The following is a 14,811-nucleotide window of genomic DNA, read 5'->3' as shown; positions in this document are numbered from 1 at the left end:
CCCACCAATAAACACTTCTGTTGTTGATTGTCAATGGTTGCATGGGCCCTTCTTTCCCATCCCCCCCCCACCACCCCTTGTGAAGAGGTGCCACCTCTTCTGCATCGAGCCCCAGAGGAGAGGAGAGAAGAGGGCCTGGCTTCCATCAAGCTGCTGCCTTCCCAGATGGCAAGGGACACCCAAAACCTTGTGGAAGGTGGCCTGCCCCACTACCACACAGGCCCTCACTTCAGGCCAGCATCAGCATCAGCCCCACTGCTGACCTCAGGCACACCACTACGACCAGCTGCCCCGCGGGTGGGATTTGTCCTGCTGAGCACAAGGCAGTGGTCCTCCCACCGTGTAGTCCCCTGCTCCTGTCCATGCTTCACCCATCTGGATACCGTGGGAGGCTACCGTGGGAGGCCGTGTCATGGGCCTCGCTGAAGTCAAAGGCAGTGGCTGCTCTGCCCTTGTCCTGGTAGGACAGTCACCTCCTCAAAGCAAGGCTCATGCTGGTCCCGGCACAACTTGACCTTGCTGAAGCTGTCCTGGGTGTTCCCTGATGTCACCTTGTCCCTCATGTGCCTCCAAGTCATCTGCTGTCATTCACTGCTCTGCCCTTGTACCACCACTAGGCTAGCCAAGCAAGCTCTTGGGTCAAGCATGGCATCACTTGCCCTTGGAGGATCCCTGCTGGTTTCCACCACCCGATACACGCTGTTGGCATTTTGCCTCCCTTCTGTCCTGGACAAGCAGATTTCCTGTCAAAGGCCAGGAGGGCATTTCATCCCATGACTTGTAGGAGGATTCCCTTCAACTTCTTTAAAACTCCTGCAGGGTCACCACAGCTGCATCTCTGTTTCCTCCCACTACTCAAGTGGAAACTTAACACCGTCAGTATTGGGTCAGAAACTCATCACCAAGGGAGTTAAAAAGATATTTATAAAATCTATAGCTATTTATAGTCTGGACAAAAAAAAAAAAAAAAAAAAAAATCACAACACAGCTCTAATAAGAGTAACTGCAATGAGAAAAGGTCTTTGTTTGATTAGGTGCTTGCTGGATAACAGCTTCAAGTTAAGGGATTTCTTGAGCTATAGAAACCTTTTGCTGATTGCCGCCTTCTTTCCCCCTTACTCTTCTCCTCACAAATAAATGGCAAAGGACACAAAGGAACAGACTTCCTCGATTGTATCCAAGTTCCCCAGTGCTTTACATGAATGCATTTCAAGCAAATGAGTAATGGAAGTGAATGACAACATTGAAGAAGAGTGTTTTCATGTCACGTGGTCCATGAGCAACAGAGATGTAACTGCGTCTCTTGCCAGGAGGAACCCTGCCCTCCGGATAGGACTAGCTAGATGCACTCTTAGTTTTGTGCACATGCTATGTCCTGATGAAGAGTGATGTGAGTTGGTGACTTTCAAGATTTATAAACTGATCTTTCTATACTTTTGGTTCACTTGAATGCATATTTTGAGGCTGAATTCATGTTGTGTAATGCTGTCAGTCTATTGTGGAAAGTGACTACAGAAGTTTAATTATTTGATAACTCATAATACAAATGGAGCCTCTTGCTCCCATCCTACCACCAAGCATTAATATCCATTTTGCATGCCTTTTATAGATGAGGTGAACAAGCCATTTTTAGGTTCCTATCCCTCCAGCAACATCTTCATCTACATCTTCAAAAACAAAGGATAGCTGCTGCTTCACGACAACAGAAATGACTTGCACTGTCAATTGTTTTTCATGTGGCAACAAATTAGGCATGCATAAACTCATGGGAATTTGTTACTATACTCTTCATATTTACATACTGAAGATCACAATAAGTATTGAGTGGAATGCAAGCTAATCTGTAAGCATGATAAATCCTTAGGTACAACTGAGCAAGAGAGAGGAACTTCTGAACATCTCAGAAGAAGAATTCCAAAGAATTCAAATAAGACACCGAGTACATGCTAGTCCAAAAAATATGAACGACTGATTCAGGTTACCTTAGTGAACACACAGACTAAGTATGACAAGCAGCTTCACATTCCGCATTCTCCGGACGCTGGCTTTTTCTCATTGTATTTGCAGTTACTGATGCATGCTGGCTCTTTCCTACGTGTTTTCCTGTGGCTTCTCTAACATTATTTTCTTTCTTTCCACCACTCTAAACTCTGACAAATATCCTGGGTCACCTGTGTCACAGACCTATAAACTTAAAATTGCACTTAATACAATCCTCCTTGCAGAGTATCCACGCTCAGAGAAGCCGCACCTTATTTTTTGACACTGTTCCCCTCTACCAAGGGCTAGAGAGAACAATTTGTGAGACAAGTTTCAGTTTCTAAATCTGCCTGCATTTGTCAGAAGAGATAAAACTGAGATATTAACCATGTGATCAATGAAAACACAGTGGCAGTCACTCAAGAGAAGGGCTATTAACTTTTTGGCAGAATTCCAAATTTGCTGCTTTCTACCTGGATTGCCCCTTTATTTCAAACGATGATAGCAGGTATCATCATTGTCAAGATCTTACATGGCATGATATAACCTTCTCATTGTAAAAATGTACACAGAAACAACTTAATTACAGTAATAGATAACAACGCTCACTTGTAAAGTACACCTAAGAACAATGGCAAACATTTGGCAATGAATTCGGAAAGCAGTATTAACACATTGCCGGTTTAAAGTCTATTCATGTTTCGTATGTGTGTGCAAGATGACACAGAAAGCCGTGTTGTAACAGACAATGGCTGTATAGAATTTGGCCTGGAGTCTGTTGACTTTGTTCAGTCCACCAACTTTTTCAAAAAAGTGAGCTATGACTTAAATACCTTATTTAAAATCCATTTATTATGTTATCAACATGTCAGCGTTTCAAGCTGCTAACAGGTGATAGCTGACAGTTTCATTCACCTGTGATGAATGAAATACATTACTGTACCACCCCAAAAATGGCTTTATTGTGAAATCTCAGTGAATCATACTTAAAAAAATAAAAAAATCCTCCTTCAGTTACTGTAGTAGTTTACAGGTGAAACATAAGAATGGTAATTAAGCACGAAACACTGTGGATACACTCTGGAGATGCAGTACAGTAGTGATTTAAGTGGGATAAGGAGAGCGCTCCCCTGTTGTTCCCTTTGGTGTAATTTGGATCACGGATATTATGAACTAGATTTCTCTCAGATAAACCTGAACTGGAAAATGCATTCTAGGAGCATATCTAATACACTCCAGCAGCAAATGGGTACTTAGTCCCCAAGATTAGACTAAAAATAGTTCAAACTAAGTAACTCTGAAATGTGTACAGCACAGGTGTCAGGTCCTCCATTTCAACTGTTTTGCTGTATGAATCTGCTCCTAATGAGCTGCTCTAGTCATTAATGTCAGCATAGCTGCAAACACGCTGCTTCCTCATGGGTTAGGGTTGTCACGAGTGTTATCAATTTTATAAAATACTGGTCTTCACTACAGCACAGATCTCTGATTTTTTTTTTTTAGGCAAGTCCAGTCAAATTGCTCTCTTAACGATCAAGGGGGAAAAATCATCAGTGCTAGGTTCTGGAAAATCTTTGAGATTTGCAACTCGTCTTTGAAACATGAGCTGTTGCAATTGCTAAGTATTTTTTGCTGAACATCAAATTTTAAAAAGAATTTTCCAGAAAGGGCAAGAAATCAACAACATACCTTATTGCTTCCTCCACAGATTGGCCAACTATATTTGAGGAGGGACCTGGCTGAGACAAAGGTGTCAGGCTTATCACCCACTTTACTGGCTTGTAGTACTCATCACTGGAACTCAATAGGTAGAACAACGTGGTCAGAAAAATCACCTGCAAAAAAAATTGGAGTTTTAAATTAAAAGGCAATAAATACTTTCCAGCTGTGCTCCAGGTACTGAACTTGATTGGAAAGGACAAAAATACTATTCCACAAGCTTGGATTTAGAGAAACACACAGAGCTAGAAGAATAATATTCTCCCCTGCTCCACAAAGGACTTAACAGTTACAACTAAACGTTATGAAACTTTTAACCCTTTTCAGCCTCTTCCCAAAGTCACATATTCCAGTTGGGTGGGGGGTTTTTGTGTTTGGTTGGGTTTTTTGTTGTTCCCCCCCCCCCAGCATGTTCGGCAGATCAAAGAGTTGATGATTAGTAACATCTATTCTTTAAAAAAAAAAAAAAAAAAACAACAAAAAACCAAAACAAATCAAAACCCAAAACAAACCAAAACCCACCACAAATCTGAGTTGTCTCAAGAGTCATTATGCAGCTAGGTATCAGAGATGAATAAAACAAAACCACACAAACAGAAAATTTATAATGTTTATTAGGCTGGCAATTCTGAATGAATACTCCTGTGAGTCTGAAGATGAGTCTCAGAGTCTCAGTAGAAGTGATGGCAGTTTCATTTTTTCAGTTTAAAGACCCAAAAAATAAAATCAGATGTATTAGCTTCCTGTATGTTTTAGTCTACTATGTCTTCCTTATTTTCCTGTTAGTGGGCTCAGCATACATTACAGAAGTGTGTCCAGCTTGAAACAAAATACCTCTAACAAGGAAAATATTTGGATTATACCTGCTTCATCTGCAAGCCTTCGATCTTTATTCTTTCTTCCCAAGATTACAAAGAATTCTTTCACTTTCCTTATTTCCAATTTACTCGTATTGCTAGAATAAACCACATCTTAATCTTTCAATAAGCCAAACAGCCTGACCTCCGTAAGTCTCTTACTTTCAAGCATTTTATCCAGTTTCTGGACACCTCATGCCCTTTTCCCGCATTTCCTCTGAACACGCTTAGAAAAAAAAAAAATGCAGACAGCACAACATGCAGTATTCCATTACCAGTCTCAAGAATGCCATCCATTTGTCTCTCTCTCTAATTCCTTTCTACCCAGTAAAATGTCACTGCTGCTTCACCCCCACCCTCCCAGCCTTTAACTTGGAAGTCACACTCAGCTGTTAACCTATTGTGACCCCTTTTCAAAATGTCATATAGAGGTGTAGGCTGTATTCCATCTTCCCAGGTGTGTAACTTCTGCCTTGGGCGATAAATCAATTTATCTATTAAAAAAAATGATTACATCAGCACAGTTAACATTCATTTTGAGATCATAACAAAAACCCCTGAATTAGGTCTTGGTTTAATGGCAAATAATCCAGTACCAGTAGCAATATCAGCTATGTTTTGTTACAATTTCAAATGAGAAAATCTTAACACTTGACTAGGATTTTAGCATCCTCTGTAATGCTGCAAGTATGGTTATTTCCTCCTTGATAGGGCCTGCCATTTCTCCTAAGCTACTGTAGTATTTCCTGATTTTGCTACAAATCTCCCTATACCGAAGCAGGCATCCGGGTGACGTTTTGTCTTCCTTCCACTGGGATCCGGCTACAGATCCTTCTTGCAGTGCAGCTTTCAACACAGAAGGCTGCATGGAGCTTTAAGTACAATATCCACTCATTCTGACACTCAAGAAAGGCAAAGTGAAAAACAGCTCCACTGGATCTCGTTTTATTAGGACAGCCTAAGCTAACTTCTGAAGATGTTGCCTTTTGAAAAGAATACGGCAGCCAGGGAACAAGCAAATTAACTGCAGCCCACAGGCAAAGCTTGATTCCCTGTGGTATGAGAAACATACAGGGCTGACTTGAGGCAGGCGGTGAGTAAGAGCTGGGGATTAGTTCAAATGGCAACAACGCACAGCACCTGTACTGACTGGAAAAGCTGTTCTTCCCCAGTATTTACAGAAGAAACTTGCTTTCTTAGGGAGTACCAGCACACCAACACACACATACCCACCTCAACTGTAAAAGCCAAAGGGACAGCTAGGGATGAACAGCAATGGAATAAAATGGTGTTAAACTGAACTACAAGCTAGGAAAACATACACACCTAGCTCAATTTCTGTTAAGGCAAGATGCCTGTAACAACAGCACCATACAAAATCAACTGAATTTTACATTATCTGCAATTTAGAAACTAACAAATTTGCTTTAGCTCAATAGGTACAGAAATACAAAAAGAAGCAGTAGTCACAGAATATAGTAATCTATCATCAAGTGGCTTGCTGACTCTTCAAACAGGTACAATACCCTCAATAGCATATTCAGCAGCAAAAAAAAGGTATGTCCTACCCAATATCAACTGGAGTCTGAAAGTTTTCAGACCGCTTTTACAGGATATCCAAGATTTCAAACATTACCTAAATTGTTTCCTAAGCAATCATTCAAGATCCTGCTGATGACTATGAGGAGAATTCACCGAAGAGAAAATAATAAGATCTTTCCATTGTTAAAAAATTGATGGATTACTATTTCTTGATGTAGAATTTGTTCTGTAGCCTGAAACGTTAATAGTCTAATTTGAGAAGGTGGATAGACTGAATTAAAGGAGAAAGCTATGGGTAAAAACACTGTACTAAAATGGTAATTCGGCATTTCCACATATGTCGGGAAACTCATGGCTTAATTGCTTGTGTAGCAGGTCCATAGACTTGGGAAATATTTTCCTACCTGCCTTTCATACTCAATTATCTGACCAAAAGCTTTGTTCTTGGCTTTTTTATTTTTTTTAATCACAGCACCAAAAATTTGCCTATTTGCCACAGGACTGTAGATGCCCATCAGCCAAATGGAGCTCTTCTCCTCTGATCTTTGTAACAGAGTATGAGCAGAGTATCTGTGCGCGCGTGTGCATGTATGCATATATATACACACACACACAGACATATATATACATCCATGTGCATGTCTGTGCGGGTAAGAACTCATATTCAGAAGTGAAATAGAAGTGGCACTCTTGTCACTAATGATCAGATTTCAAACGTCTGTTGAGGATCTGAATACAGCCTTACTGGATAATGGATGGATATGCTACACAGGTTACCCCCTACTGAATGTTTTGATGGAAGATCTATTTTCAAAACAGAGGTTCTGAACAAAGGGTCCATTATTTCCACGCTTTAAAGCTTGATTTTATGAACAATTTATCAAAATAAAAATTCACTATTTTAATTTTTATTCAAAAAACGGACTGAAATGTAATCAGCTGAAAAGTTAACCACTTCAGGAATTATCTTGTTGGAAAAATTAAATTAGTTTGTGCCACTTCAAACTAGTAATAACCCTTCTGTAGCAGCTAAGAATTCTGTAAAATGAAAAAAATGAGAGTACAGTTAAAGGTGGAGTAGAGTTTTCTTTTAAACACAGCTCTACCTAGACATAATTTAAAATAATTCCTTCTGTTTCACATTTAGAAAAAAACCTTCCCTCAGTAGCCCATTAAATGCATCTTTTGTCAAAACACAGACATAGCATTTTCAAGAGAGTGAGCTTTCTCAGCTTACACTGCTGGCTGGACCATAGACACACACAAAATATGGTTGAATGCCGACTACCTAGGCTTTAGGGTTCGGTCCATTCAAAATGTAAGAATTCCATTCCAAAACTGCATTTTTTAAAAAGGGGACATGGGGAAAGGATGCGGCAACTAAACTAGAACAATCAAAGAACTCTGAAACCATTTGCCTTCACATTCAAAATGAACTCTATACAAAAGCTCCTTCTCCTTACTGGAGAACAGAGAGAGTTTTCCCAGGAAACCACGAACTTCGTAATTCCAGACTTTCCAAAAGATAGAAGAAAACAGCTCATGCTGAAATCTCAGCCTAAGGGAAAAAATAAATTCTGAAAGCTATCAACCCTTGGAAAGAAAGCTATTGAAAAAAAAAAAAAATCTCGCAACAGCAAAAGATGTAAGTATGCCTTGAGATCCCAGAAGAAAAAGAACTGTTAAGGTTACTTCTGGTCTTCTCCTCCTTACTTGGAGGGTTTCTTTCTTCAGCTCTGAAGGAAGGAATGTGAATAGCAGGTAAATCTAACAATGACATAATACCAAATGGGATTCAGTAAGAATGCACATCACAAAATTTAAGGAAGCTGCAGTGATTTATCCTAGGGTCACATCTGGATTTTCTTTGCTTATCGCATTGAGCTGTTGCAGCGGAAGGGAAAAAAAAAAAAAACACATAAGGAAAAATTACAAAGCAGTTATATTATTTCTATATGGACTCCAGGACAGCTCAGTTAAATTATCCTAAAAAGTACTTCAAGGCTCAACTAAATTCTTGCAACAACTAGCATTTTCATTTACTTATTGCCCCGAGTAATGGACTGTATTAATCTTTATTTAATGAATGCTATTTACTGAACATCCTAAAATTTAAGTCCTTTCTCTTTCAGTTATAAGCTGTTAACAGACCCACGACAAACACTATTAGAACAAGTTCCATTAAGTTACCTTTTTGTGTTTTAAGAAAATCTGTTCGGTTTCTGTAGCAAGAACCTTTGCAAAAGACTTTCATGAAGAGGAGAAACCGTACCTCCGAATAGACAGAACGGCTTATGAAATGTACAGCGCAAACAAGACTAAGTTATAGCACTCTCCCACAGCATTAATAACCACTCTTCAGGTGGGCATGCAAATTTTAAATGCCTTCAACAGAGGCAGCTCATACAGTTACAAGAACACCAATACTTATACATGACATTTTCTGTGCACAGAAATGGAGGCAAGCATAACCCTTTACCCTGGCATATTTGAAGTACAGTTAACAGGACAAAGTTGTTCAGTGACTTTTTGCCTTATTTCTTAAAAGTTTAAGTATTTCTAATTTATCAGTTCTGCTGTTTGCATTTCAAAGACTACCATTATCAAGCATCTACAGAACGAACATATACATGTATTAAAACAAATCTTTCCTATATATGTAAGATCACCAGGACTGCAAAGGGGAAGGCTCACGGTCAAATCCAAGAAACCAAGAGTGCAGAACTGATGTGTTTTGGTGGGGAAAGCTTTACATGACCATTTTTAAGTAACGTGTTCAACCTACAACAGAACTGGAGGAAACAGAGTAGCCTTTAGGGCATCTAATTGTTAAAGGAATTCCAAAACAGCAGTATCCCAACTAGGTGTGCTAAACCAGCTGACTGCACAAGTGGCAGGACCCTGCTGACACACAAAAAGGGAGAATAATACAAGAGGATGTGATGAAATTGGTATAAGCCATTAGGTATCTAGAGCTAAATTTTCCGTCTGAGCAATGAGTGCATTGAAATCATCTGCAATTATTACCCAAATTTTGTCATTTTTAAGTAACTTCTAAGACACTGTTTTCAATGTGTCATCACAGGTGAAGTTGTGGACTACAGAAAAAAAGAAATGAAATATTCCCTTGCAGTTTTCACTAACTGAAAGACAACTAGAGAACAACAAAATTAAGCAGCAGTGATTTTTTTCAGTTCAAGACAACCATTCCATTAAGTCTTATTGGGAGCTGTTCTTTCTTGAATTCTGAAGAGAACCCACATAGCTGCCTTGAAATGCTGTTTAACATTATTTCAGTTTTGCGGCTTTGTCTACAAGGATCTCCCTCCTGAGCAAGCATCAATGAAGGCAGTGAAGTTAAACTGGCAAAACATTTTGCTTTCTAACCAATGTTTTTGAATCATGAACCAAAATCCAGCACATGGATTTTTGGTCAAGCTTCCAAGAACAGTATTTGTTTAGTTAAAACAGGGAAAAAGTCCCAGTCTGAGATCAAGGTGATCGCAAGCTTTCAGCTCTGTTTCAACTATTACAGGTTGTTTTAGGAGATTTTTATTTCAAGGAACACCTGTCACAGCAAATGAGAAGAAAGAAGATATCTCTACTTTTATAAATTACTCCACACAGCTGTGGCATTTAGAAAGAGAAGAAACTATAAACATCCAGCTCCAGCTCACACAATACACTGAAAATTAATACATCCTTTAAAGAAAACCCCTCTAATAAAAGGGTTTCAGAGACTACTACTTAGTGTGGGCAACAACATTAATATGAATTAACTTTGTGTAGGAAGCATTCTGCAATTAAGAGCTCACAGAGGTTAAATAAAAACACAATAAGCCCCTCACAAACATCTGCTGAAAACTCTTCATTAAAAAAAGGGAATATAAGGTAATCCTTGTGAAATAAATACTTTTGCTGACATTTCTCTGCAACAGTTTTTCCTCTCTTCTGAGAGCATTGGCTTGTTTAAGGATATGCTTATAAGGACATACCATCAGATTTCGGTAGTTACATAGGATATCACAAGTTACAGCTCAGTGTCTTCAAGGCCAGAAACAAGAACTTTCCACGAACAGAACGACAGGAAAACTGCCAGCTCCTTAATGTGGAAGTTACACAAATCTTGCCCTTTTTCCTAGAATGTCCCCCCAAATAACAGACCTGAATGTTGCAAAACCTTAAAGAATTTTGGTATTAGATAAGGTTAGACGATGTTTTCAATGCTTTAGGTGTGGTTTTTCATTGCTACAACAGGTGCAATTAGGTTCCTTCAGTAAAATGGACCATGTAAACCGATGACATACTACTTACCACTGAAAGCACAAAATTGAGAAGAGCTGTCCCACTATGGAAGAGGATTGTCACTAATGTTGTAACTGTAGTAAATAAGAGGCTCACGTTGCGACTCATCACTATCCACAGAGACTCCAGGATCTGGAAAAGGAGCGGGAAGCAAAGACAAAGTCAGGCACCAGATGGTATTAGCTAGGACAGAGAACTGCTTACAGAGTGATTCACCTCCATCAAGCCATACAAATAAAACATTTTAAAAAAAAAAAAAAAGAAAAAATCTTCCTTCACTCCTGAATTACAGCTGATAATATCCAGTGAAAACGTCTCCTTTACTAAAGACAAGTTTCTAGGTAGACGGTTACAAGGTTTTAGAATTTTTCTCCCAATGCTCAAAGCTATTTCATTATGTAAAACTGCTAAAAAATCTAGATGCAGTGGCACCTGTTTTTGTGATTAACATCACCAACAACTGAAAGCAGATCTTGTCTTGGGAGAGAAAAAACATCTTTTCAAAAGCAGAAATGCTTAAACTTGAAAACCATGGAATAACATTACAAGGTAGAAATAAATCTGAAGACAGCTTCAAATCCAATAATAGAATTACTGCTTCAATAAATTTGCTTTAAAAACATTTCATGTTTATGAGATGTGTAATTTTTATAATGTCTACAGACAACTACCCAAGTTGTGATTTTGAGTAGGGATGGATGCATCAGTTAGTCAAGCAACTATGCAAAATAAATCAAACAATTCTAGACGATCTATTAAATGTTGTACTGGCTTGGGGAACTGATTGCTTATTAGTTACAGATAATAAAAGAGTAGTTTTGAGACATGCCTTTAAACATAGAATACCCACTACACTACAGCCGACTTAGTTTATGTGTGGATGCAGCCACATCTATCTGAATAGGGCAGCAACTTCATGAGACAGTAAGGACATAGTGGCATGGCACATAGAGGCATCCTAAATGCAATGCACAGTAGTTTCATAATAAATATTTCATTCAGAAGTAATACAGTAAGGATGTATCAGCCGAAGTGATTCAAACATATAAAAGAAGCAAGGTTACAAACAAAAAGCCATACCTTCTTTCATACTAACTAATATAACCGGATAAGCTGTAAAAGCTGACACAAAAACCTTTCTCCAGATTCAAAGCTGTAAGTGAAGACTTTAAAACAGTTACTCTTGGTTTAATTAATATCTTCATCAATTAGACTGAATTAAAAACAAACAAAAAAATCCCAAAACAAACAAAAAACCCCAGTAGCTGGCATTTGTAGAGCAGACAAAGGAGTGTGAGCCATGAGATCACCTCTCCTTTAGAACTGAGTGAAACATATAGAAGATAATTTATTAAGCATAAACTTGGGAAGGAGTAAGTGCTGGAAGAAGCGACAGGGAATGCAACACATAGTAAAAACAGAAAGATCTACTTAGTCCATGCTTCTTACTACTTAATGGGAATTATGAATTTTAAGGCTCAACTTTTCAATAGATTTTATTAGTCTCTGTTGAGAATTCAAGTGAGGTTAGAAGTGAAGAGGACATCCTGCTGAAAAATGTTCTCCCACTGGTACTTGTCCCCTTCTTTCTACAAATTAATAATTCATTCTGCGGGTACAGCAGCGCAAATTCATGCAGCTGCCAGGTAACTTTATTAAATGTACATTACACAATGAGGATTGTAAACACAGAAGAAAGCTTTTTTTTCAAGGGAATAGTCTGTAGTAAAGCAGAGGCCTTTCAGTTGGTATTCAGTAAGAATAGTACTGCCATTGCTATAAACAGGCTGTAAATTGTATGCTAACTGTGCAAGGCTCCAGTCCCAGATGTTTAAGGCTGTTACTAGAACTTGGAATGTGAACAGGAGCTTGGTGCCACAGGTCTCCTGCTATGATGTGAAGTTCAATAACAGAACAGCAGCAAAGGCCTTGAAAATAGGGACACAGGTTGAAAACAAAAGCCCCTGAAAGACAAGCAGTTCATTGAGGAAGAAGGTATTGAAGACACGCAATCGTAAGAGCTAGGAAAAGACTGCTTTTGCATTAAGAAAAAGCAGTAGCAACGAAGGAAGGGGGCGGGGGTGGGAGGGAATCAAAATCAAACAGGCAAGTAGCAGGATAAGGCACCTATCATGACCTGGAAAAGTAATGCCTCTCCAGGTATCACACAACATATAATCCAGGGCAGAGGTCAAGGAGTGTGTGTTGTCCAGAAACAAAAATACACTTTATGAAAGGATAAACTCCTTAATCTGAGCGGAAAAAGATGTCCATTTCAGTTCCACCCTTCTGTATTTAAGAGCTCTTGAGCCTGGTCACTTTGACTTCTGTGACTCAGATCATCAAGGATGGCGGCTATCAGCATCACCACGTGATGGTATTCTAACCTCACAGCTCACGTAGGCTATGACTGTTAAGGACTGACCACTTTGAATACATAACAATAACAAGTAGTAGATTGGAAAACAAACCATTAGCATGAAGCATGTTGTTAATGAAAGTTGGTCTAGTAAACTTTTGGTTTAAAGATTAAAACCAGCTTGATTTATCAGTCTTCTAAGTCCTAGCCACAGCAATTGTTATTTCCCTCGCTCGCACACTGTCACTGTCAACACAGCAGCTGAGCTGATATTGGTGAGCAGTTCACTAGGAGAGGGACTCATTCCAGCTGCTACAAGGGAGCATACATCTGGTGGGGGCTGGGAAAATTTCCTTCAAAATAGTATGTTCCTCCAGTACAGGCTGTATTTGTTTAACACTTTCCCTAGAAGTTTTAGCCTAAGGAGCTGATGACCTGGAATATACAACTGCTGTTAGTTTGAATGCAGTTATCAGGTAGTTCAATCAATATCGGGAATGGTTCTCCTAGAAGAACATCCTTGTTAGGCAGAGTCATTGATCAGAACTGTTGAACTAGTTATCACTAGCATTTGCTTTAGAATAAGTGTGGATATTGCCTTCCGTTCAGCTTCGGTATGTCTTATGAAAGCAAGTGCATCTTTTAGGATGCGTCTCCAGCTACAGAAGAAGTTCCTCTTTATGCATATGTACCATTAAAATTTCAAGACACATGCTTCTCATCGCTAGGATGAGCAGACAGACGTAGCAGACATTAATCGTTACTGGATACAGTATCACGAAGCGCTCAAATACTTCACTAACAGTCACAAAATCAATATACGTATATCTGCACCTAAGAGTTCATAATGCCACTTGATTCCCAGAACATACTGCAGTTGAGTTAATGAGCTCAGTTACTACGCATAAACAACTTCTAATACCTTGTCAGCTGAGACCAGTTCTCCAAAACACTACTAAGTGTGAATATTTATGCAATAATAATACTTTTAACATTACTGTTATTAAAGAACTGGAAACCACACCTCTTTCCCCAAAACACTGCTTTGTAAGTAGCAGCGTTTAGAAGAGCTACAGAGTTGTAAAGAACTCAAGACTCCCTTATGCATCACACTGTGATATGCGTGCCTTTCTAATCTGTAACAGGCAAGAAATCAAAATTGCATTTAATGCTCTTAGCCATCTAAGGTGCCCTACTGGCCACTTAAAACTGGGCAATACCAGAAAGCAAGGTTTAAAAGGCACTTGACGAAAACAAGTTATTTGCTGAGGACTTCAAGTCAAAAAACTTCTGTAAGCCATGTAAATTCACGTACCTAATTTGATTACAGAGATCATTAACAGATTTATAAAGGGAATAAAACCGGACTTAAAGAGTTATTATGAAAAATACTTGACCTTCTCTATACTAAAATTTTTTTCTGTTCATGAAGATGTATCATCCTGACAACTCAAAAATGACAACAACAGAATAAGTCAATAAACCTTTAAGGTTTAAGACAAGCAATGGACTTTGTGAAGAATAATACAGTATGCACAAGATCAAAGGCTTCCTGCTGCAATTAAAAGCCGATTTACAAATAAATGTTTACCCGTAAAGATCGGGGCTAGCCCTTCAGGGCTCAACATCTTATTTTTGAAAAAAACATCGTTCGTTGCTTGACCTTTACATGAAACAGAGACAAAACAGCAACAGAAAAGGACTATCCTCCAGCATCATGTCTTTGACTTTCTGATTGTAAAGAAATCAACTCTTTTTCTAAAAATATGAATCAGGTTGAATTTCCCCTATGCCAAAAAAAGCACCACCTATTATGAAGAAGAGAACGCCAAACCTCTGAACTCTTACCTTACCAGCAAAAAAAAAAAAAAAAAAAAGGCATGGTAGTTGAATTATTACTGAGAATAGACTTTATTAGCTATAAACTTAGATTACTTGAAAAAATTGTCAGGGGCAGAGGAAACATTAGGATATATGATAACTCAGTGAAATATTTCAGAATCTGACTTGATTTGGAACACACAGATCAGCCATGCTAAAGGCACAGAT

General features: G+C 38.8%; 1 protein-coding gene across 3 annotated transcripts in view; it reads right to left on the bottom strand.

Moving 5' to 3' along the window:
- The window catches only part of TMEM245 (transmembrane protein 245), a 101,603-nt gene that overhangs the window by 34,817 nt on the left and 51,975 nt on the right, over positions 1–14,811 (bottom strand). For all 3 annotated transcript variants that reach the window (XM_054191268.1, XM_054191270.1, XM_054191271.1), the window contains 2 exons: positions 10,413–10,535; positions 3,670–3,815 (listed from right to left, as the gene is read on the bottom strand). In XM_054191268.1, coding sequence (XP_054047243.1) covers positions 3,670–3,815; positions 10,413–10,535 — 269 coding nt within the window. The remainder of the gene's footprint in view (positions 1–3,669; positions 3,816–10,412; positions 10,536–14,811) is intronic.

This window comes from Rissa tridactyla, chromosome 2, assembly GCF_028500815.1.
Source record: "Rissa tridactyla isolate bRisTri1 chromosome 2, bRisTri1.patW.cur.20221130, whole genome shotgun sequence".
NCBI lineage: Eukaryota > Metazoa > Chordata > Aves > Charadriiformes > Laridae > Rissa > Rissa tridactyla.
This window is presented reverse-complemented; position numbering and strand designations above follow the sequence as displayed.